The sequence below is a fragment of the Carcharodon carcharias genome, chromosome 6 (assembly GCF_017639515.1).
Source record: "Carcharodon carcharias isolate sCarCar2 chromosome 6, sCarCar2.pri, whole genome shotgun sequence".
NCBI lineage: Eukaryota > Metazoa > Chordata > Chondrichthyes > Lamniformes > Lamnidae > Carcharodon > Carcharodon carcharias.
Window position 1 is genome coordinate 53,111,583 of NC_054472.1, and position 24,521 is coordinate 53,136,103.

The 24,521-nt window shown below is 39.7% G+C and overlaps 1 protein-coding gene across 4 annotated transcripts in view; it reads right to left on the bottom strand.

Moving 5' to 3' along the window:
• The window catches only part of cdk13 (cyclin-dependent kinase 13), a 92,458-nt gene that overhangs the window by 13,786 nt on the left and 54,151 nt on the right, over positions 1-24,521 (bottom strand). For 2 of the 4 annotated variants that reach the window (XM_041189492.1, XM_041189490.1), the window contains 7 exons: positions 23,978-24,034; positions 19,438-19,539; positions 19,249-19,326; positions 17,360-17,476; positions 15,985-16,116; positions 13,266-13,465; positions 2,995-3,075 (listed from right to left, as the gene is read on the bottom strand). In XM_041189492.1, the coding sequence (XP_041045426.1) occupies positions 2,995-3,075; positions 13,266-13,465; positions 15,985-16,116; positions 17,360-17,476; positions 19,249-19,326; positions 19,438-19,539; positions 23,978-24,034 (767 nt within the window). The remainder of the gene's footprint in view (positions 1-2,994; positions 3,076-13,265; positions 13,466-15,984; positions 16,117-17,359; positions 17,477-19,248; positions 19,327-19,437; positions 19,540-23,977; positions 24,035-24,521) is intronic. The other 2 variants (XM_041189493.1, XM_041189491.1) reach the window with 2 other exon arrangements.

Here is a 24,521-nt window from a genome sequence, read left to right on the forward strand (position 1 = left end):
AATGGGGAAAGGTCGCTGTCTAAGACCTTTCTGCCAGAGTGCACCGAAGGGCCGGGAATTGTATAGACCACTTGGGCTGTATGTTTCACATTGTATGTATGCATTGAATTGTAATTGTATTACAATTGTGTTGAAACACCTCAAGAGTGCAACATTATGTATGTTGATAACTCCAATACCATTGCGCTGTCTGTAATGACCATGTTGAAATGATTGTAATATTCATTGATTGCATTGAAGCACCTCGTGATTCATGTGTAAAAGTTGAATATGATTGTACTTTCTGTGATGGCAATTTAGAAATGTTTTGTAATGTTCTGCTAGATATTTTATGAATATAGTATAATTTTCCAAAAAACACCACTTCCCCATCATACTCCTCGATCCCTGTCTAAATATATATCTAACTTCATCTTGAATATATTCAATGACTCAGCATCCACCTCCCTCTGAACTAGAGACTTCCAAAGGTTTTCACCATGGCCTTTCAACTATTAATCAACTTGCAAATCCTTCCACTACTTCACAGTTTCTTTATACAACAGTGTAAAATGATAATACTCAGACCATTGACAGCGCTGAGAAGAGCCGCATGGCTGTCTCTAGGTCTTGTGGCTAGAACTAGGTGCCATACTCAAGGTGTGGCCTGACCAGAGCACCATGTAGCTTAAACATGACCTTGCTTTGTTGCTCTGCATCTCAGTAATGGATGAGCAAAACTTCTCCCCAACTAAATCGTTGTCTTTGGTCCCCTGTACAAACTTTGTTCCATGACCACCATTTCCATCCCTGACAACCGTCTGAAACTGAGGCAGATGGTTTGTAACCTTAGTGTTGTGTCTGACCCCAAGATGAGCATCCACTCCATTTCCAGGAATGTGCTTTGAATGGTATGAGTCAACTGTTTTTATCAAATATAGGAAAAATCCTGGACACCAGAGCTAGACAGGGAGAAAAAGGGTTCTCTAATAGGATACAGTACACAATTGCACAAGTACACACAGAAGAAGGAAGATAGATAAAAGAAAAAAGTCAGGCCAGAAGTAGCGTCGACCTGGTCCAAGGCTGCTTTGTAGAGTAAGGGCTGTGTGTGACTTGTAAACTATTGCCTGGTTGTTAAGTATTGCTTCATTGCTTAACAAATGTTAATTTGTTACACTGAAACTATTGTCTACCAAAATTTTTTCTCGTCAAGTGCCCAAATAAAGGTTCAAGTAATTTACAGAACTTTAAAAACGAAAGCATCACATTGTTAAGGCAGACAGAGAGGCATTAATCACACGCCAGCTCCATGGGAGGCTGTGTTCACTGTGAAGCCAGATAAATGAAAGGCATAAAACTATACCAAACCTCTTGCATCCTACAGTATACTTATGCAGTATAAAACAATGACTGTACAGGAGCAATTTAAAGGCTAATTTCATTTTGCTGTACACTACTCAAGATATTTCAATTCTTTCATGACCCCAGCATATTTGAGTAATAACTGAAGGCTTAAGCCTTTTGTCTTCACGGGCCACCTTGGAGTATATCATGGATTCTGACAGGTCACCTACAAAGTTCAAATCTTGCTTCTCATTAACATGCAAACATCAAGTTGTTGATACTAACCAACCATAATATGATAAAAGGATTCGATAAGAGTAGATAAAGGGAAGCTATTATCTCCGATGGGGTAATCCAGAAGAAAAGGGCACAATCTTAAAACATAAAGCCAGGTTATTCAGAAATGAAATCAGGAAGCAGTTTTTCACACAGAGTAGTGCCAGTCTGGATCTCTCTTCCAAAAGGCTAAGAATTCTAAGTCAATTGAAATTTTCATAAGTCTTAGATCAACAGGTTTTCATCAGTTAATTGTGTCAAGTGATATGAATCAATGGCAGGTGAATAAGTTAAGGTACAGGTCTGCCAATCTGCCGGCTGCTGCGCAAGAGTCACAATGCCGAGCGCGTCGGGGTCGGAGCCTGTCTACCTGGCCGTCGTCCTTGAGTGCCTGATTGCCGAGACCCCTGAGCTGGCCAGCAACATGGCTCGGGACAACAAGAAGATTCACATCATCCCCTGCCAACTGCAGCTTGCCATCTGCAATGACAAGGAACTCAACAAGCTGGTGGGAGGAGTTACCACAGCCCAGGGTAGGGTCCTGCCCAACATCCAGGCTGTACTAATATAAAAACAAAAAACTGCGGATGCTGGAAATCCAAAACAAAAATAGAAATACCTGGAAAATCTGGCAGCATTGGTGGAGAAGAGCAAAGTTGACATTTCGAGTCCTCATTCTACTTAGTTCTGTTGAAGGGTCATGAGGACTCGAAACGTCAACTTTGCTCTTCTCCACCGATGCTGCCAGATCTGCTGAATTTTTCCAGGTATTTCTATATTTGCTTTTTATCCAGGCTGTACTGCTGCCCAAATAAACTGGCCACCCCAACAAAGCTTATGCCTGAAGGAGCGAGATCAGAAAAAGATCTAACTCAACAGTGAAACAGGATCGAGATTTTGAATGGCCTTCCCTGGAATTCTGATTTTGGATTTATCCCCCAATGAGGCAGTAAAAAGACACCTTTGGGAACTTCCATGCCAACAAAATTGTAATAGCATTAGCAGTAAGAAAGAAATAAAGGACAAAAAGGGCAGAGTTTCACAGGTCACAACTGTAGTTTGAACACCCCTATTGGGCAACAAAATAAAAATTATACAATGTGGTTTCATGTGGTTTAGTAATCAAAGCTCCAATTTTATCACCACAGCACCAACCTTCAGCAAAGCATACAAGCCAAATAAATTGCACATAGAATGATAGAAGGAAGCCAATCATCTCAAAACATGTGTTAGCTCACTGAAAGAGCTATCCAATAGTTGCACTGCCCTGATCTTTTCCCATACCCCTGCAAATTTCCTCCTCCAATTATTCATCCAAAATTCCTTTTTAAAAGTTAGCATTGAATCTGATTCAATCGATCTTTCACACAATGCATTTAAATCATACCTCACCGTGTATTTTTTTTTTCCTCATGTCACCTCTGGTCCTTTCCCCAATCGTTGTAAATCTGTGTCTTCTTGTTCCTGATGATTCTGCCAGTAGAAAGTTTCTCCTTACTTATTCAATCAAAACTCTTCACAATCTTGAACACTCAATCAAATCACCCCTAACCGCCTCTACGCTAGGGAAACAACCCCAGTTTCTTCAGTCTCTCCATGTAACTGAAGGCTTTCATTCCTGGTACATTCTAGTAATCCTGCTCTGCATTCTCTCTATGGTTTTGACAGCCTTCCAAAAGTTCCAGAAGTGATTACACAATACTTTAGCTGGGCCTAAGCAGGGTTTTATAAACATTTAATTCCTTTGTCTTTGTACTCAATGCCTCTATTTCTATGTCTCTCTAACAGCCTTCTCATTTTGTCCTTTCACCTTCAAAGATTTGTGAATATACACCTGGGTCTCTGCATCCCATAAAAATTGCAGAATGTAGTTTATATTGCTTCTAATTCCTGCAAAATGACAGCCTATATTCTCCTGGAGCGTGCTACTATCCTCACCATGTACTACATTTCCAAGTTTTATGTCATTTACAAACTTTGAAATTATGTCCTAGTATATTCAAATTCAGGTCATTAATATGAAAAAGAGCAGTGGTCCTGTAGCCAATCATGTTTCCACAAAACCATTAGCCCTTGAATCTCATGGGCTTCAACTTTGCCAACATGGTACTTCATCAAATGTTTTTTTATAGTCCATATATACATCATCAACCACATTACCCTCAGCCACGCACTCTGTTCTTTCAAAGAGCCCTGTCAAACATGATTGGCCTTTAACAAATCTGTTCTACTTTCACTTACCAATCTGTATCTTTCCAAGTGACAATTTCTTTTGTCTCTGATAATTATCTCAAAGTTTCCCCATCACTGATGTTAAGATGCTTGGTCTGTTGTTTTCATGTTCATACCCCTCCGCCAATTTGCACATGGGTGTAAGAATTTGAAACCCCTCAGTCCTCTGGCCCACTTTTACCTAAGGAGGATTGGAAGATCGTGCCCAAGGCCTCCACAAATTCCATCCTTGCTTCCATCAGTAATTAAGGATGCATTCCATCTTGACTGTGTGACTATTCTACTTTTGAGTGCTGCCAACTATTTAAATATTTCCTTTTCAATTTCTCTATGACCTCCTCCTTTACTGTGAAATTGGTAGCATTCACTTTATCTGAAGACAGATGCAAAGTGCTCCTTTAGTACCTCTGCCTCCAAGAAAGGACTCCTTTTTGGTCCCTGACTCTTGCCCTTTCTTTGACTAACCTTTTATTATTTATAGGTTTACAAAAGGTTTTTGGGTTTCCTTTTATGCCATAAACTAATCTATTCTCCCATGCTCTCTTTGCCCCTCGAATTCCCATTCTCAGTTCTCCCATGTACGTTTTGCATGCAGATTGGTACTCTGCTGAATTATGAACCTGATATTTATCAAAAGCTTCCTTTTTCAGTTTTGTTTCAACCTCTATATTTTTAGTCATCATTAGCTTTGGGCAGTGTGTCTTATCTGTACTCAATCTACATCCTTGATTAAACCCTCCCATTACTCATTTACTGTTTATCTACCAACTTTTGATTCCAATCCACTTGGGCCAGCTCTCTTTATAAGTCACTGAAATTAACCCTGTTCCAGTTGAGTAACTTGACATTTGATTCCTCCTCCTCTTCCATAATACTATAAATCTAACAATATTGTGATCAGTGATCTTCTCTCCTATCCGTTTTTTGCTGTTGAACGGTATATCCACTGCAGTGTATATACTTTATTCTTATACTCCTGCTTTCGAATAAAAAATTAAACTGAATCCATCCCCTGCTTGGAGGACGCAAAATATCCTGTGGCACTTGTCAAAAGATGAGCACGTATTTTTCGTGAATATTCTACTCAACATCCCTTTCTCAATCAACAGCACCAAAAACCACTTAGCTGATCTTTCGTTAATTTGTTTTTTGTGGATCTTGCTATGTGCACAAATTAACTGCCATGTTTGCCTACAATATCTGCACTACAAAAGCAATTCAAAGGTTATTGTGGCTTAGGATATACTTCAGACTCGAGTTCATATCCGCAGTTGCCTCCTCCACTTCCTCTCCCTGCATTCACTCTCCAAACTCAACTTGTCCAAAAGATCCACCTGCTACTCCTTTAAACCCCTCCATCCAACTCCTAACATTCAGCTACTGCTCCAGGTTTCTGTACTAGCTGACATAATTAATAACCTTTCTTCAGTGCATCTCCCTCATTCAAAATCACAATCACTCCTCATTCATACATTAATTCTTTATTTTTAACTTGCTATGGTCCTAGAACATGCCACACCCCATTTCCACCAAACATATCAAGTCCCATTCACCCATCACCCTTGAGCTTACTGACATACATAGGCTTCCAGTTCACCAAATCCTTAATTTTAAAATTATCATTGCATTCAAATCACTTCATGGCCTCACTCCTCCATAGCTCTGTCATTTCCTCCAGCACTGCTTTCCTCCAAATCTGGTCCCTTGTGCATCCTCAAAAGTAAAGAATACCTTCACCACAACAATGGCAGCCATGTCTTCAGCCATCTAAACTCCAAGCTCTGAATATCACTGCTGCCCCCACCCCACCATTATAAACCTCTCCACCTTTAATACCATGCTTCAAACCTATCTCTTTGACTAAGTTTTAAAATCACTCACTCTAATATTCCCTTGGGCTTGGTGTCAATTTTTAAAATCGGATTGTCAACTGTGGTTCAGTTGGTAGCATTCACACTTCTGAATCAGAAGGTTGTGGGGTCAAGTTCTATGCCAGAGATCTGTGCACAAAAAATTAGATTGGCATATGAGTGCAATACTGAGAATGTACTGGTGCGGGTGCAGCCTTTCAGATAAAATTTTAAACCAATACTTTGTCTCTCAGATGAATGTAAAAGATCCCATCGCACAAAGAAAAGCAGGGGGATTATCCTCAATGTGCTGGCCAATATTTATCCCTCAATCAACATGACCAAGCCACCTAGTCATTATCACATTTGCAGGAGCGTGCTGTGCATAAATTAGTTGCTGCATTTACTACATTACAACACTGGCTACACTTCAAAAGCACCTTACCGGTTGTAAAGCATTTAGGAATCCTGAGATCACGAAAGGTATCATCTAAATGCAAGTTTATTTTTTAAATGCTCCTATGAAGCGTCCTGGGTCATTTTCCTACATTGAAGTCGTAATATAATTTTATATTTGAGCCCCCCACTCAGTACACTGCTGAGATCAACCTGGTCAAAGTAATGAATGATCGCGCCTCTGCTTCCCATAGTGTTTGACATGATTGATCCTCCAGTCTTTCCCACACAGTTAACTTCTGAGGAATGATTTCTGGGTGAGATCACTTCAAAAGGCCTAACATAGGCAGTGCATTTCAAGAAAGGATTTCTCTTTCACACTGAACACCAGAGTCCCCTAAGGATCTACTCCTGGTTTTCTCTCTTTTCCTCATCTGTTATGCCATCCCTCAACGACATCATCCACAGGTACTGGTTAACTGAAAATCTTTTAAAAAAATTCTTTCGTGGGGCGGGGCAAATGTTGCTACCAAGACCAGAATTTGTTGCCCATCCCTAATTGCTCGAGTGTGTGGTGGAGGGATGCCTTATTGAACCCTTGCAGTCCATCTGGTGTAGGTACACCCATGGCTGTTACACCTTCATTTTTCTTAATTCCACAATCATATCAATGCTATCTACATCAAGTCATGGATAAATGACAACTTCCTTCAGGAAGAACCATAACCATCATTCTTGGCCCCCACCATAAAATCTGCTTCATTACCACAGGCTCTGTACATTCCCTATCCACCTGCTCAGAACGAACGAGATATTGCAAAATTCTGCTTCCAACTTGACCCAGAGCTGAGCTTCAAACTGCATATTCTTTCAATCAGCAAGATGGCCTATTACAATCTCCACAGCAATCCCTGCATCCACTCCTACTTTAATCCTATGCCAGTAAAGCATTATCTGCATTTGTCACCTCTTAATCCGATTATTCCAATACTCCCTTTGTTGACCTCCCCCCACCAATTTTGCACACCCCACAAAGCCCAACCAGCCCATATCCTGCTCCGCACTAAATCCTGTTCATGCATCGCTTCTAGTATCATAGCCCTAGACTGGTTCTCTGTTTCCAATAAATTAACTATATAACTCTTCTCTTATCTTTGAAGCTTTATGATCTAACCCATCCTACTGCTAAAATCACCCACAGACTTGTTATCTTTCCTGCACCCTTCTGACTCTGGCTGTGTCATCACCCTCACCCCCAGCTATTGCCTCACCACAGCTAGCTTAGTTTTTATCTACCTGGGCGTTGCTTCCTCCACCCTAAATCCCTAAATCTATTCTTTCCTCCATTAGACCTCATCTCAAATGCCATTTGCTACATTTCAAGATTTTTTTGATCATGCTTTCTCAGAAAGGATTTGCAAAGAAGTTCCATTAATGCTGGGTTTTTCGAAAGCAACATGTATTCATATGCTTAAAAAAATTTTCCCCAATGAAGGGTTAATCTATCGAACGGGAGGTTGTTTCTCCACAGGCACTAAATGATAAATGATTTGTTGGTCGGTTTGCATTATTGGAAAACTCACTCATTGGAAAATTCTTTGATCTCAGTTTGTCCATGAAATAGTAATAAGGAGGAAATAACGTAAATGATAGTCAAGTATTTGCACGAGAGAAGCTGCCATGACTGGAAGGCCCAGAAAAAGCAGACTTAGGTCAGAATTCAGGGCAGTTGGTCTAGCAAGACAAACCACTAAAGAGGTTAGCATTGTATGTTCATTATTTTAACATCATTAAATGGAGATTTGATAGATTGAACATACTGAATCTGATCACAACCACTGCTTGAGATGTTCACATTGTTGTGGCATAAAGTACCTTAAAGGTTCAAACCAAGGCTCACCTCATCTCGTGTTAACTCGGCCCGCCTTCAGTGATTGAAGAAATACATCTGCAAAGGCCCAAATGTTCAGTTCAGGTCACAATGGCGTTCCACTGCTACACTCTCAGTTCACACTATCGTAAATGTCGATAGATCACTAAATCAATTTTCATGAAAATAAGATACTCACTGCTTATCAGTGCAACTGAGGGCACTGAACTCCGCAAGGTATCTACACAACAGGCACAAATTCAAAACACCATTTTTTGGGCCAATCCTAAATTCATCTCTGTTCCTTTTAATTCTATTCTGCATTACACAGTAGTATTACATAGTATTTACAGCACAAGAATGGACAATTCAGCCCAACACAGCCATGCAGTGTTTGTGCTCGACACAAGCCTCCCCCCATTCTTTTTCACCTAATTCTGTCAACATATCCTTCTGTTCCTTTCTCCCTCATGCATATCCAGTATCCCCCATCTATACTATTCATCTCAACGACACCCTGTGGTAGCGGGTCCCACATTGCAACCATGCTCTGAGTAAAGAAGCTTCTCTTAAATTTCCCATTGGATTTATTAGTAACTGCCTCATATTTTGGTGCCTAGTTCTGGTCATCACTGCAAGTGGAAATACCTTCTCCATTTTCAAAAGCTTTATTTATGGGATGCGGGCATCGCTGGCTAGGCCAACATTTATTGCCCATCCCTAGCTGCCCTTGAGAAGTTGGTGGGGAGCTGCCTTCTTGAGCCGCTGCAGTCCATGTGGTGTAGGTATACCAACAGTGCTGTTAGGATTTTGGCCCCTTCTCTATGTTTACCCTATCAAACCCTTTCATGTTAATGGCCTTTTATCAGGTCACCCCTCAAGTCTTCTCTTTTCTAGTGAAAGGAACCCCAGCTTGTTCAATTTTTCATGATAGGTATAATGTCTCAGTTTTGTTTTTACACCTTCTCCACTGCCTCTATAATCTTTTCATAATACAGATATCAGAATTGCTCACAGTACTTAAAATGTGGTCTAACCAAAGTATTATACGTGTTTAACTTCACTTCTTCTCAATTTTATCCCTCTAAGAAATGGGCCCAGGGCCTTATTAGTATTTTTTAATAGTCTTATTAACCTGCATTGCTAGTCTGCAGGTCCCTCTATCCTATTTAGACACTTATTTTTCCCAGGAGTATCTGTTCTCCTTATTCTTCCTGCCAAAATATACCACTTTGTAATTATCTATATTGAAGTTCCTTTGCAATTATGTGGCCATTCTGCAAGTTTATTACTCATGTCTACCCTTTCAAAGAATTCAATAAGGTTGGTAAAAATATGAGCTTACCTCTTCCAAATCTGTGATGGCTACTCAGTTTTTAGATGTTTTCCTATTAAAGATTCATTATCTTTCCTACCATCTACAGTAAGCAAACTGGTCTATAGTTTTCTACACTTGTTCTATGGTTAAAGCACCAAATAAATGCATGTTACCATTGCTCTTCCTTTATGGAGCTATGGATGCCTCATCTCGTGATTGATTATGACACTGGTAAAAATGTGAACATTTCACAATTGTGATTTATATGCCATTAGAAAATCCTGATAGGTTACTACTTTTTTATATTTATATAATTCATAAGCTCGATTGTGCGATCACTTCTCATTGTGATCAGGATCCAAATTTGGGAGAAAAGATAAAATACAGAAACAATGTGTCTAAACTGCAAAAGCATCTATAAAATTGCTTAAGGTGATTAGAAATTCCTATTAGAAATGCTACTTCTACAAATACAGACATGTAGCCTACAACCATTTTAAAAACAATCAGGTGCAAACCCAAGGTTAAAGGCTTGATTTATGATTTCAGTCAGTCTCAATCATCTACTACAAGTTTGCAGCTTTGTTTTAAATAGGAAAATAAAAACTTGGTTTCTTTACAAGGTAGGCAGGTTAAGCATGTATACTTTTAACTTAAGTTTGTGCTCAACATTTTATGATGATCCTAACAACACAAAGACTAGATTTTCTGAGCTGTTATTTAATACCAGTACTATTTATCTTAATCAGGTTGATACCAGGGTAAAATAATGTTGTTTGGAAAAACTCATGCCAGAATCTAAATGCTTTGAACACTTCAAATTCACAGAAGCAGACTGTTTTTTTTGCCCTTTATTTGAACAAGGCATATGTTCCAACACAGAACCAGCACAACCATGGATGTCAATGCAGAACTGAAACCATCAGCAAAGATGACTGCAGCGGATCACATTTAAGACTAACCACATACATTATGAAATCAGAACTTAGATCTAGGCTTGAACCTACAGGACATATACCTTGTGTAACTACACCGAAAGATAAAACTTTATTGCAGAAGAATATCAGCATCTGGCTCGTTCTGAAATGTGCAGCCACGGGCTCTCCCTTGCTCCACAAAGGCAAGCAATGTATAGGCAGCACATAACATTAGAAACATCAGTTATTAATGAAACTGAAAGTGTTTGAATAACCCAAAACTTAATGAAACTTTTCTTTCATTGTGTAATGTAGACTGTACATAAACATACGCCATTTTAGTAGGATAGGAAAAGAAAGTATATTTGGATAACTCTCTACGGCATGTATAGAGTTAATAATAACTTAGTACAACCTCACATCACCTCCCTATTGAAAAACACTGCTTAAAAGTGGCCAACTTAGTTGTGTTAACTAGCACACCCTATGGGAAAGTAAGCTGCAGCTTAGCTCTGTGACGTAACGAGCAAAAGCTAGGACCAGTTAGGCTTGAACTAAATCTTGCTGGATGCTCAGGCATCGAAAAATAGACCCAGACAAAAGCCCTTGGTGGGATTTATGGAAAAGATACCCTTTACCTCAGTACTTGCAGTATGAGAAATGAGCTGCAAGCTGTACCCTGGAGGCACAGGTACAAAGCATGAAAGCCTTCAATTCAAAATTAAAATACTGTTCCTGTTTACCCAGCAGACAACGTACGAGGGGTTGAAAATGCTAGTTAGAATCGAAATAAGCGGTCAGTTTCCTGAATTTCTGGCTCGTCAAATCATCAGGACAAAATATGTACACATGATGATTGTAAAGCAGGACTTAAAAGCGTGTCTTCAACTAGCAGAAGTAGTGGCCTTATGAAATATCACTGATCTCAAACAATAAGAAAAGTAATTGAGTGCATCCTCTACACGCAATATAAAACAAACAGTATGCTGAAGGCACCCAAAAAACTAAGATTTTTAGGTGAAAGTGCACAGTGAATGACTAGCTAATCTTTTTTGGTGGTGTTAGCTAAGGGAGGGCATCAGTTAGATACGGAGGGGCCATCACAATTCTTCTCTCAGTAGTGTAGATGGCCTTTAATGCCCACCAAAACACAGAGACCTTGGGTTTAATGTCTGATTCAAAAGGTAGCACCTCTGACAATGTAGCACCCCATCATGTGTCAGCCTAGATTGTGCGTTCAAGTTCTGGAGTGGAGCTTGAACCTACAACTTTCTAGTTAAGAGTTGAGAGCATTACCAAGTTAAATTAAGCACAGTAAAACTTTGCTAAGAGACACGGAGACATGTAGGGGGAGGTTTAGAGTGTGCATGACCAGAAAGCAGAGGTTAAGCAGGGCACATGCAGAAAGAAACACATTGCTAGGGAGAAGTGAATCAGAGGCAATGAAACAAAGCAGCAGGTGGGGGGAGGCACAAAATACCCAACGAAGAAGACAGTGTAAAAGGGATACAACTGGAAATACTCTCACATATTTCTGGGGCAGAGAGAAACAGCAAGAGTATTTGGTGGCGGGGGGTGGGGTGGGGGGGCGGTCAGGGCGGGAGCATAGGGTCTGTACTGGGGCCTCAACCTTTTACAATTTACATCAATGACTTAGGTAAGGGGGGGTGAACGCATGGTCACTAAATTTGTAGATGACACAAAGATAGATAGGAAAGTATGTTGTAAAGGGGACATGCGGAGGTTGCAGATGGATATAGATAGGTTGAGTGAGTGGGCAAACATCTGGCAAATGAAGTTTAATGTGGGAAAATGTGAAATTGTTCACTTTAGCAGGAAGAACAAAAAAGCAGAGTATTACTTACATGGAGAACGACTGCATAATTCTGAGGTGCAGAGGGATCTAGGTGTTCCAGTACGAGTCACAAGAAGTTAGCATGCAGGTACAGCACACAATTAAGAAGGCTAATGGAATGCTATCTTTTATTATGGGAGGGATTGAACAGTATGCTTCAGTTATACAGGGCTTTGGTGAGACTGCACTTCGAATACTGTGTGCAGTTTTGGTCTCCTTATTTAAGGAAGTATGTAAATGCATTGGAGGCGTTTTAAAGGAGGTTTACTGCATTGATACCTGGAATGAGTGGGTTGTGTTATGAGGAAAGGTTGGACAGACTGGCATTGCTTCCACTGGAGCTTAGGAGAGCGAGGGGTGATTAGATTGAAGTATATAAGATCCTGAACAGCCTTGAGAAGATGGACGTTGAAAGGATGTTTCCTCTTGCAGCTGAGTCCAGAATTAGGGGGCACTGTTTTAAAATTAGGGGTTGCCCTTTTAGGACAGAGATGAGGAGAAATTTTTTCTTTCAGAGGGTTGTGCCACTTTGGAATTCTCTGCCTCAGGAGGTGGAGGAGGCAGGGTCATTGAATATTTTTAAGATAGAGGTAGATAGATTCTCGTTAGGCAAGGTTAGATGGGAATGTGGAAATTGAAACACAAGATCAGCCATGATCTTATTGGATGGCGGAGCAGGCTTGAGGGGCTGAATGGTCTACTCCTGTTCCTATTTCTTATGTTCTTAGAGAGCATAAAGACAGCAAACAGAGAGAGAAAGTGAAGGGGGTGTGGGAGTGCAAGAGAGCGAGGGTGAGGGGAGAGCGGCGAGTGGCGAGTGAGAGTAAGAGAAATAAGGTTAGAGGGGAAAAAAAGCGAATCTGAAGATGAAATTGGAATGGTAGGGAACAGATGGTAAGACATGCAAGCCCAACAGCTAAGCCAAGTGTTAATATATGTGACCTAGTTATGAGAGATTTTATTGATTGAATATTTGACTTGAGCAGCCCCCTTGTCTTGGGTGAAAATTGAAGTGTATGCGGAGTGACTTTTTCATTCTTTACCACCAGTGTCACTTGGAACACATTATGTTTTAAGAGAAAAAATCTACAGGCCAAGTTGAGCTTTGAAGTACAGAATATGGAGACAAGCTGAAGGCACAGTTACAGCAGACCCTTTTATTATTGAACATGCAGCACAAACGGGAAAATGGGAGAAATCAACAGAAAGCAGAGTTATCACTGACCTATTCCTATACTGGAATTGCCCTGAGTTTTATGTTGAGAGAGCTGCAAGCCTTGGGGTGTGTTGTTCCTGCTATCATCCATACATAAAGCAGAATCCTTACGAGGAACTTTAGGTGCTGCATCATCGCTAATTCCGGACTGTTTCTGTCTTCGTCGCTTTTTGCTCCATAATTCATGGCAATCTTGCCAGTGTGGCAGGCTATAAAGAGACAACAATATTCATACAGTTGGTACAATAAACATATTCCCTTCAGCAGCCCAATCCCAACCACTGCTCCTAAATCATGTTGCTTCGTGCAGCAAATTTCAGGTCATTACCACTTGCTGCATAAAAAAGTCCTTCCTCATACACCCCCTGCATCTCTTGCTTAAGATAGTAAATCTGTGACCTCTAGTCCTTGCATCATCAGCTAACGGGAACAGACTTTCCTCGTCTACCTTATCTAAGCCCATTATAATAATCTTGTACACCTCTATCAAATCTCCCCTGAGTATCCTTTTCTCCAAGGAGAACAAAGCGAGCTATTCCAACTTAACCTTGCAACTAAAACTCTCCAATTCTTGAACCATTCCTTGGCATTCTTTCAAAGAGCCTCACATCCTTCCAAAAGTGAGACAACCAGGACTGGGTGCAATACTCTAGTTGTGGTCCCACCAGAGCTTTATAAAGGTTCAGCACAACTTCCCTGCTTTTGTACTCAATGCCTTTATTTATGAAACACAAAATCCCATTTGATTTACTAACTGGTCTCACAATACATCCTGCAACTTTCAGAGATCAATGCACACGCACCCCCAGGTCCCTTTGTTCCTACACAATCTTTAGAATATTGCTGACACAGTGTCAGAGCTTTTATCATCTTGCACTCATCAGGATAAACACAAGAATACCAAATTTCAAAACATCACAACAATATATACTACAAAAGAAAAGGGTGCTGATTGGCTGGAAAGTTGACTGATTGGCTGAGGCGTTGCCAACAAAGGGAAACATTTTGGTCAATCAGTGTCAACTTGCCAACCAATCAGCACCCTTTCCTCCTGTAGTATAACTTCTTTGAAATTTTGGTATACTTGCATTTGTCCTGAGTGCAAGGCAAAAAGCTTTGGTAACACATCTCTCTTTTCAGCAATATTCAAGTTCTGTACAATCTTTAGAATGGTGTTATTGAGTCTATATTACATTTCCCTCATCCCTATCTCTTCTGCCAAAATGCATCACCTCACACTTCTCTGTATTAAATTCCATCTGGCTACCGTCTGCCCATTTTGCTAACCTATTTATGTCCTTTTGCAGCCAATTAGTATCATCCTCACTGTTAGCCCATGCCTCCAACTTAGGTATCATTGCCAAATTTTTAAATTTTACTCTGTATTCCAATATCCAAGTCATTTATATATAGCAAAAAAGCAGTGGTACTAGCACTGACCTTTGGGGAACACCAACGTTTACCATCCTCCAGTCTGAAAAATAACCATTTATCATGACTCGCTATTTTCTGTTCTTCAGTCAATTTTAGACAACCTCCCCTCTATTTCACCCTGTTACTATCTCCTATTACTTCATCAAAAAATTCAATTAGATTACCCAAGCAGATCTGTCTTTACAAATCTGCTTAATGAACTCAGACTTCAAGAGCTTGTTGATTTGTTTTTCCCTTATTATCTAAAGCCTTAACTGCTATTGTTATTAAACTAACAGGCTTGTAGTTGTTAGGACTGCCCTTACACCATTGTTTGAGTAAAGGTGTCCAACTTGTCACCCTTCAATCCAGTTCAGCTGTACTAATGTATACAATTAAAATTGTAACTAAAAATTCCAGTAAAAACAGTGGAGATAATTGAAATACAAAAATTTTACTTGAGGCCATTTCAGGGAAAACAGGCCGCAACAAACTGGGGAATATTGAGAACCGGCCTGCTGGCCTGGATTTTCCACGTTCTATTTAGAGAAATTAGGGTTAGAGTTTCTGGACATCTGCCTGCCAGCCTCCCGACCTGCCAATGCCAGTGATCCATTTCCTGAGTTGGAGTGCGGAGTGGAGCGGAGCGGACTCTCTCTCTCCCCATCCCCACCGTGAGGGGGCAAGAAATGGTGGCAGTGCAATGGAATTGCTGCAACATCACAGAGTGGGGAGAACAAACTTAGAAAGGGAGCACCACATTTAAAGAAAACTCTAGAGTTAAAGGAAGGGAAGAGGTTCCCACTACTGAGCTCCCTCCCTACAAAAGGGCATTAATGGCCCTTCTACTGCTTTCAAAGTAACTACCACCATCTCTCTATTACTCTGATCAGCAGTACCCTCAGTGGAAGGCAGAGAACCAGGGCCATCATTTATAAGCTGTGGGCAGCAGGTCGGGGGAAATCTACGCCAGGATGGGGAGCAGTAGTAAGTATCTCTCTGATTATAGACAAATTTCTGTCTATATCAACCATTTGTCTGCCTGGCCGTTCAGCCAAATCCACAGTTACTATAAATAGGGCATACTGTGAGATCATTAATGAAAGGTGCCAAAAACAGCCATCTGTTCCAAGTTGCAGCTGTAGACTAAGTTGAATGGAACCCAGGACTTTTCATCTAGCACTGCCCAATGCAGTATAGTGGCACAAAATAGTATACTGGTAGATGGCAAACTAGATAGAGATGGGTCTTTTCTCATCTTAGAAATTCTTATCTAAGACTATTAATGCGATCAGCAGCTTGAAGGCTGACTTACTCAGGTGGAGGCATTTTTGTAGGATCCACTTCTCTCAGGAAATCGGATTGAAGAGCATGTTCAGCAGTGCAACGTTTAATGGGGTCCAAAGCTAACATATGATCAAAGAGATCCAGAGCAGTTGCTGGAATACTGGAAGAAAAAATAATTTCAGCTGGAAAAATAACCAGACTCATAAACCTTCACAAGTTGCAAACTCGCTAAACTCAAAGCTATTATTATTGAATTAATATTATTGAATTTAGTTAAATAAAGCACAGAGGGTGCCCTCTTCCACAACTTGAGGGCACTGAAAAATTAAAAACATGGTAGAAATATTGGACTCAGGCAACTGAAATGGGATTCAAACTCTGATTGAAAATAATGCTGCTTAATAACAGGGAGCAACAGATCACGAAAGCAACAAGCATGCATCCAGGCTAGTTAAACCTAACGGCCAGAGGATCTCACTCTCCCAGGTAGATAAGGATTCTAAAGGAGCTTAAAAGGTGACAACAGATGGCATTGCAAGAGTTCAATGACGTGCCACTTATGCAGGTAAGTACCAGCAACCGTTGTCTTCTTGATTATTTGTGAATATATGCGAACATGGAAAGGCACAGGTTTGAGGGTGTCTAGAAATATTTTAAACTGGGAAAAGCAGCCAACATTTGTCTCTAAAAAATGAACAGGATAAGGATTAGAAAACAAACAAATGCTAAAGGGAAGTAAAAGAGAAAATTCATGGAATGGAAAACATTCCTGCTTCCACTGTTCTGTTGTTGTTTTAACCAGCATGCAGGGATTTCCTTTAAGATTCACCAAGCCTAAACCAAGCTCCATAAACAAGTGCACAATATATTAAGTTCTTCTCAACTGAACCCTTTTACCATCACAGTAAATCTTTATTACACAGGAATTATGGTGCCAGTATTAGCTCTTCAAATGGGGCTATATACTCTAATCCCATTTCCCTGGCCTATCCCACACCATTTTATATTTTTTTCTTTTTAAAACATTTAACCAATTCCTTTTAAATTATGGTGCAATCTATGGCACAACAGCTCCCTGTGGTAAAGCACTGCCCTTCATTCTTCTCACAATATTGCTCAATCTATGTCCCCTCACCATGGATTCACTAATTAATGGAAACCACTGATCAATATTTATCCTCTAAAATATTTTCATAACTTTGAAACTTTCTGTAAGATTTCTCCTTAACCTGCCTTGATCCAGTAGATAAAAAAGGTTTTCAAATTTCTCTTGAAAGCAATAGCCTTTCATTTCTGATACTAAAATCAAGTTGGGTATGTTAGGATCACTTAGGAACACAGGAATGTACAAGACTGGAAAAGACTGCCCGAGTTCTAAAATGTGATTTCAATAATACACTTACAAAGAATATTCTTCCCTTAATCTTCTACGATACTGCTTCTTTGGTTTCATGGTGTGGAAATAAGGTAGCTTAATCACATCAGGCCACACTGCTGGACATGGGCTACCACAGATTCGGCTATTGGAAAAATATAAAACAAGATGAAAGACCACAACTACTTTTCAGTGCGCAGTATGTTTCTTTACAGCAAGTTTCCTTGCCCTTGGTGTATCTGAAGCTAATATTTATATTTCAATGCTAAGTACAATTTCACCACCTGCACCATCCCCACCCCCCCCTCCCCCCCCCCCCCCCCCCCAGTTAGGAAGCTGACAAATAGAACATGACTGACAAAACCTTTTCCATTTTGTCTTGGTAAGATCTATTATGGCATGTCCAGGAGGTTCAAATTAAGGCGCCTGCCACTTGGTGGGTGAGACCCTAATCTAATTGTTGTGGCTATTGAAGAAAGAGACTGTGAACTACAATGTCTACAAATTCAAATGTACTATATGGGCTATCTAATAACGTAAAGAGATGTAAGGAGAAGCTAGGGTGTTCTCTCATCACGTTGCTTTGATACAGCTGCAGGGCAAATCGTTATTGCCATGTACTCTGCAGTCCCCCAGCAGTATCGCCTGGTAAAGGCACATTTGAATCCTTCTCTCCAGAGGGAGCCTATCAAGGTTTCAGTAGGAGGGAGTTCCAAAGAAAATGGTGCAAATGGGAATTGTGTTCCAATAGGAAGAAGTGTGCTACCTACCACCCTCTGCCATGAGCATGGCTCATTTAGAACTATTTTCTTGGCCACTAATTTAGTAGGCCTCCTCCATTTCCTATAGGGGGTATTCAAAATTTGTTTTGAGTATAGCTAAAGCATTGCACCTGATGCAGGCTGACAATACTAGCGCTAGACAGTTGTCAGCAGAGGGTATGAAAAGTTTGCAGCATTACATGGTGCCAGTAATGTTACATAATGACCGGACTCCAAGGAGTACATGGCATTGATTGATATAGCCCTGGCCATCAACTCAACCCAGAAAGCCGTTGAGATTGTTCATCATCTAACTGCCTGTAGCTGGAGTTCTCAGGCTTGCTGTGTTGGGTTGTCTTGTTCTGAATAATGTTCGAAATATGTGCGACCTATATCCTACAGGTTCATTTCATGCACCAGATGCTAATATATAATTTATAATACATGAAATAGGTAACAATTACATCTTAGGTATAAGCATGTGTGATTATAGTGATCTCCTGCATTCTGCAGTATTTAAAGCTTTTGGCAATGTTGAAGACATTTTGACCCAATATGAAGGACACATTTGGCAGGGCATTTTCACATGCACCTTTAGATTCTGATGAAATTGTGTATTATCAAGTTAGCACATAGCAGGCATGTGTGGAAACTGCAGGTGAGCAATTTGATTTTAGTACACCACATGGGGGAACAAACACTTGTCTAGGACGTGGGCATCCATGTATAGGTGTGTACATAGAAGCTTGTGGACCTACCATAGAAAGTTGCTGATATTAACAGAGCTTAGTATTCTGATTTGAGATTTATCCACCAATGAGTGAACTATACCAAGAACCTTCCTTTCCAAACCATCAGCTCCACACATTTAAAAAAGGAGAAAGCAAGGACTCAAGAAATATAAATGTAAATGCCAATATGACTGAACTGCCAGGGCTCAGAGTCTGCAAAATTACCATACACAATTATTAAATAATGCAGTGACAAAAAGCTGAGGTTTAGGTTGCTTTAAAATGGTTTTCCCATAATAACTTTATGTTTTGGCGTTAACCTATAGGGGAACAATACCAGAGTTAATTTGCAGTGTCAACACTGACTGAAAATCCAAGGGTGAAGATTGAATTTTAAGGGACAATTAAATAATATGAGCACCTACCTGATCAATTCCAATTGAGCAAGCTCTTGATTTGCTTGAAAGATGGGTTTTTTAGTAAAAAGCTCACCCAGTATACATCTGTGTGAAATAAAATACTAGTTTAAGTACCAACATGCTCAATCATTTATATGATGACAGAACACTTCTCTATATGAATTTTCTGACAGCTAGCAAGTATGAATCACTTACCCACAACTCCATACATCTATAGATGGCGTATATCGTTCCTCTCCAAGCAAGAGTTCAGGTGGCCGGTACCAGAGAGTAATAACCTTATTGGTGTACGGCCGACTGAAAGAGCAAATGGGAGAACAGAAAATTAAGAATCAGTGCCTCAAAAATCTAAGAAACTTTGAATGAAGGAAAACAGATGAAGGTTACGAGAGCAGAGAAAAACACAGCCAATCAATGGCAAAAATATTGATTTTATTTCACCTTCTAGCAACACAAATATAATCTTAAGATTCACAATATACCAGGATCTTTCAGGACAGCAATAAAATATACCTACATTTGCTTCTTCCTCTTTAGCCTGTATTTCTGCAACATTTGTGGTGTCTTTGCAAATCTTGGTTGTATCAATTTTCATCTGGCATTCCAGTGCTTCTTTCCAAAGCCCACGGTTTTCCACTACTAAAACTGCCTCTAACAAAGCTCAGTTTCTTTTTTCTGTCCCAACTTTAAACTGTATAAAACTTTGAAGTCATTCAAACCCTTATTAATCCAACATCTGGAGAGGATCTTTTACCACACATCTTAGCAGGATGCAAGAAGCCTCCCACCCAATGCATAATTCATCTCATGCATGTCTAGCTCCATTGCTCGTGCTCTTTTCACAAGTGTCATCTTTATTTGTATCAACACTATAAACTGTACTCATGAATTTTCCTTTTTAGTTCCATCTAAATTCGAAATATGGTGCCCTATGTAGTGTCCTTCTTCCATCATCTTGAAGTATTTAGGTGAAGATGCACTGTGCCTTCTATTCTAAATCATACTTTCTCAGGGATCTCAGGCTTTAAAACCCAACGATGGCATTATGTAATCATGACTTCACGATATGCCCTGTCATCTCATTCAACCTTGGTGGTATCCTGCACTAAGGACTATAGCACTTCACCTTGGTTTCTCAAGTAGAAAAGCTGGCTTATTTTCTTCTCTAACACAAGCTACATTGCAAATTAGGGTGTGTAACCACTGAAAATTCCACTCAATTAAAGAGTACTGCCGTGGTTGAAAATGGGAGAGCAGCATGTCCATTTTGCTCAGCATTATAGTAGTAAATTATTTAGATATGGTGAAAATTTACAACTGCAAGACAAAATAATTATAGGTAAGCACATTATTACTAATATCACCCCAAACATGAGGAGCAACTCAGGGTGCAATTACACTGCAGGTTTAATGATTTCTGCTTTGTGCAAACACTTGGCTTGCAGTGTTAATCCAGAATCAGGGCCTGAAATGACTTTGGAAAGAAGTGGCACGAGACTCCCTGAAGACAGCAGTTTCACACCACTGAGATTTGAAACAACATGGAATGTAAATTCAGTGTGTGCCAAATTTGGTTTATAAAAGTATTAATAGGGGTTAATGGGCCCTGTTGGCACTTTAAAAAAAATAGCAGCTTAGAGTGGAATGATGCTTCAATTCTTCTACCCTAAACATGCATAGAGCTCTCTCCTGGACAAAATGATTACATTTCAGCCAAGCACAAGTAAGCAACATAAAAAGGATTTTGCGTGGCTGTGTAAGTGCAATCCAAGGATGTTCGAATAATGAATATTTGCAAACCTTCAAAGACTTCTAGGTATTCTACATCTCTATAATCAGCCAAGTCACACAATTTCCTATATAACAATGACCGCACTTCAAAAGCACCTAATAGGCTATAAAACATCACAAGGTCATGAAAAGTGCTATATAAATGCAAATTTTCTTTAAAAAGGAAAAAAGTAAATAAAGTGAGCATTGGTCCCTTAAGATGGTGAGAATGAGGAATTAATAACGGGAAACGGCAAAATGTTGACCAGTTATTTTACATCCGTCTTCACTGTGGAAGCCACAAAAATATAACAAGAATATTTGAAAATCAAGAGGCAAAAAGGAGGGAGGAATTTAAAACAATCACATGGGGAATATACTGGGAAAACTACTAAAACTAAAGATTGCCCCCTGGAAACAATGACTTTCATCCTAGGATCTTGAAACAAGTGGCTGCAGAGATAGTAGATGCGTCGGTTGCAATCTGCCAAATTCCCATGATTTTGGAAAGGTCCCAGCAGATTGGAAAATCGCTAATGTAACACCTCTATTCAAGAAAGGAGGGAGACAGAAAGCAGGAAACAATAGGATAATTAGCCTAACTATGGTCTTAGGGAAAATACTAGAATCCATTATTGAGGAGATAATGGCAGGGCATTTTTAGAAAATCAAAGCACAATCAGGCAGGTCAACAGGGTTTTGTGAAAGGGAAATCATGTTTGGCTAATTTATTAGAGTTCTTTGAGGAAGTAACAAGCAGGCTGGATAATGGGGAACCATTACTTGGATTTCCAAAAGGCATTTGATAAGGTTCCGCATCAAAGGGAAAAAAATGAAAGCTTATGGTGCAGTGGGTAACATTTTAGCATGAATACCTAACAGGAAGCAGAGGGTAGAGATAAATGGGTCATCTTGGGTTGGGAAGCTGTAACTAGTGGTGTGCCACAGGGATCCATGCTGAGACCTCAACTATTTACAATCTATGTCAATGCCTTGGATGAAGGGGCTGAATCTATGGTAGCCAAATTTGCTGATGACACATAGATAGGTAGGAAAATAAGTTGTCAAGAAGGGGCAAGTGTCTACAGAGAAACTTAGATAGGCTAAGTGAATGTGTAAAAATTTGGCAGATGGGAGTATAATGTGGGAAAACGTGAACTTGTCCACTTTGGCAGGGAGTATAGAAAATCAGTACATTTAAATGGAGAGAGACTGCAGAACTCTACAGTACAGAGGGATCTGGGTGCCCTAGTACATGAATCACAAAAAGTTTGCATCCAGATGCAGCAGTGATTAGGAATGTGAATGGAATGTTGGCTTCTGTGGCAAGGTAAATAGAGTATAAAAGAAGGGAAGTGCTGCCGCAGCTGTATGGGGCCTTAGACAGACTACATCTGGAGTACCGTATACAGTTTCGTCTCCTTACTTAAGAAAGGATGTAATTAATTACATTAGAAGCAGGTTCACTTGACCGATTCCCTGGGGTGAAGGGGCTATCTTATAAGGAAAGGTCGAGTGGGTTGGGCCTATACTCATTGGAGTTTAAAAGAATGAGGGATGAATTTATCCTGCGGGAACTTGACAGGATATTTCCCCTTGTGGAGGAGTCTAAAACTAGGAACACAGTTTAAAAATTAGGGGTCACCCATTTAAGACGGAGATAGAACTTTTTTTCTCTCAGAGGGAGACATTAGTCTGGCGATTTTCTTCCCCAGAGAGCAATGGAGGCTGGGTCACTGAATATATTCAAGGCCGAGTTAGATAAGATTTTTGATTAACAAGGGAGTTGAGAGTAATGGGGGCAGAAAGGAAGGTGGAGTTGAGGCCACAATCAGATCAGCAATGATCTCATCTCAAGGGGCTGAATGGTCTTCTACTACTCCTAATTCTTGTACTTTTGTATTGGCAGCGTCCTAATCTCTAGTGAAAACCAATGTAAAGTATCCATTTCGTATCTCAGCCATACCTTCTGCCTCCACAGGAAGATTTCTCTTTTTGCCCCTCCCAATCAGCCCCACACTCTTTCCTTTGACAACACTTTTACTATTGATACGTTGATAAAAAACATTTCAGTTCCTTTTATGTCAGCTGCTAATCTATTCTCATGCTCTTGTTTTTCCCTCATTCCATTTTTCAGATCTTCTCTATTTTTTACATTCATCTTGGTTCTCTAGTTTATTGTGAATCGTACATTCATCATAAGCCTTTTCTTTTTTCATTTTAATCTCTATATCTTTATCATTTTCCCCCAATGTATCTACTCACTATCTAAGCCACCTCCCCCCTGAAAGATGCCCATTATTAAATTACTGTTTTGCATAATTGTTCCTTGTTCATTGAGATCTTTACTGTATCATGTGGACTTTTGAATACTAGAATGATCAAATTCCATGTTTTTGCAAAAAATAAAGGAAACATACCAGCTTTCATCTACAATCACACCTGGTTTTTAAAAGTAGTGATGTCACATATTATTGAGACAAACTTCAAAACACATTGCACTCCTGACATTCAAAAAGCAAGATTTGCTGTGTTGATGGTGCAGTAGACAAGTTTCTCATTTACATAATTGATGAAAATTTTATTTACAAATCACATTGTGAAGACCATGTATGATGGAGCAGGGTCAAGGGCCTCCTCCTGCTCCTAATTCATATGTATGTATGTAATGTGAAAACATTGTGAATTAATGTCTGAAGTTCACAGCATTACAACAGAGCTCACAGTTTTCCTATATTAATACTTTATTAATGATTGTTTCTTTCAACAGGCCAAAAACTTCAAAACTGGATTGATTCTTTAGTTAAGGGTATCAAGGGATATGAAGCAAAAGTGGGTAACTGCAGTTGAGTTACAGGTCAACTATGATCTAATCGACTGGTGGAACAGGCTTGTGGGACCTATTTCAGATGGTTCAAGGATTTTAAAGCCAAAATGAAATGTTACACTTCATAATGCCACGTACCTTTCCTCTGAATTGTACAAACGAGCTAGTCCAAAATCAGCAAGTTTTATCTGCCCCCTGGTGGCAAAGAAAATTACATTCAATTAAAGGTGCTCTTAAAACCTCAAGTTTTTAATCTTGATATTTATTTTGGTCGTTTGAACATTGCATTTGGTTAGTATTAATATTTTAAATACACCAACAACACACTGCAATTTTAAGAAAATGGGTAAATTAACATTTTATAATCTTAATACAATAAATATTATAGTACATATATAAAATATATTAAGAAAAATCTGTAAAAACTGTAGTTCTAGACACTGTAAAGAGATTATGATTGACATCTCCTGAACTGAGAATAAGGAATACACAATTTAAAAATACTAATAAAGAAATGTAACAGATCTGGAGAGTTCAAGACCTTTTTATTGCATTATGAGTGCTGTGTAGGGGAGCCCAGCATATTAATACAAAAGTCAAGGTTGCAGGATTTGCAACCATCTTCAGCCAAAGGTCACTCCTCATTCTTCAAAACTCAAGGGAATACAGACCCAGTCTCTCC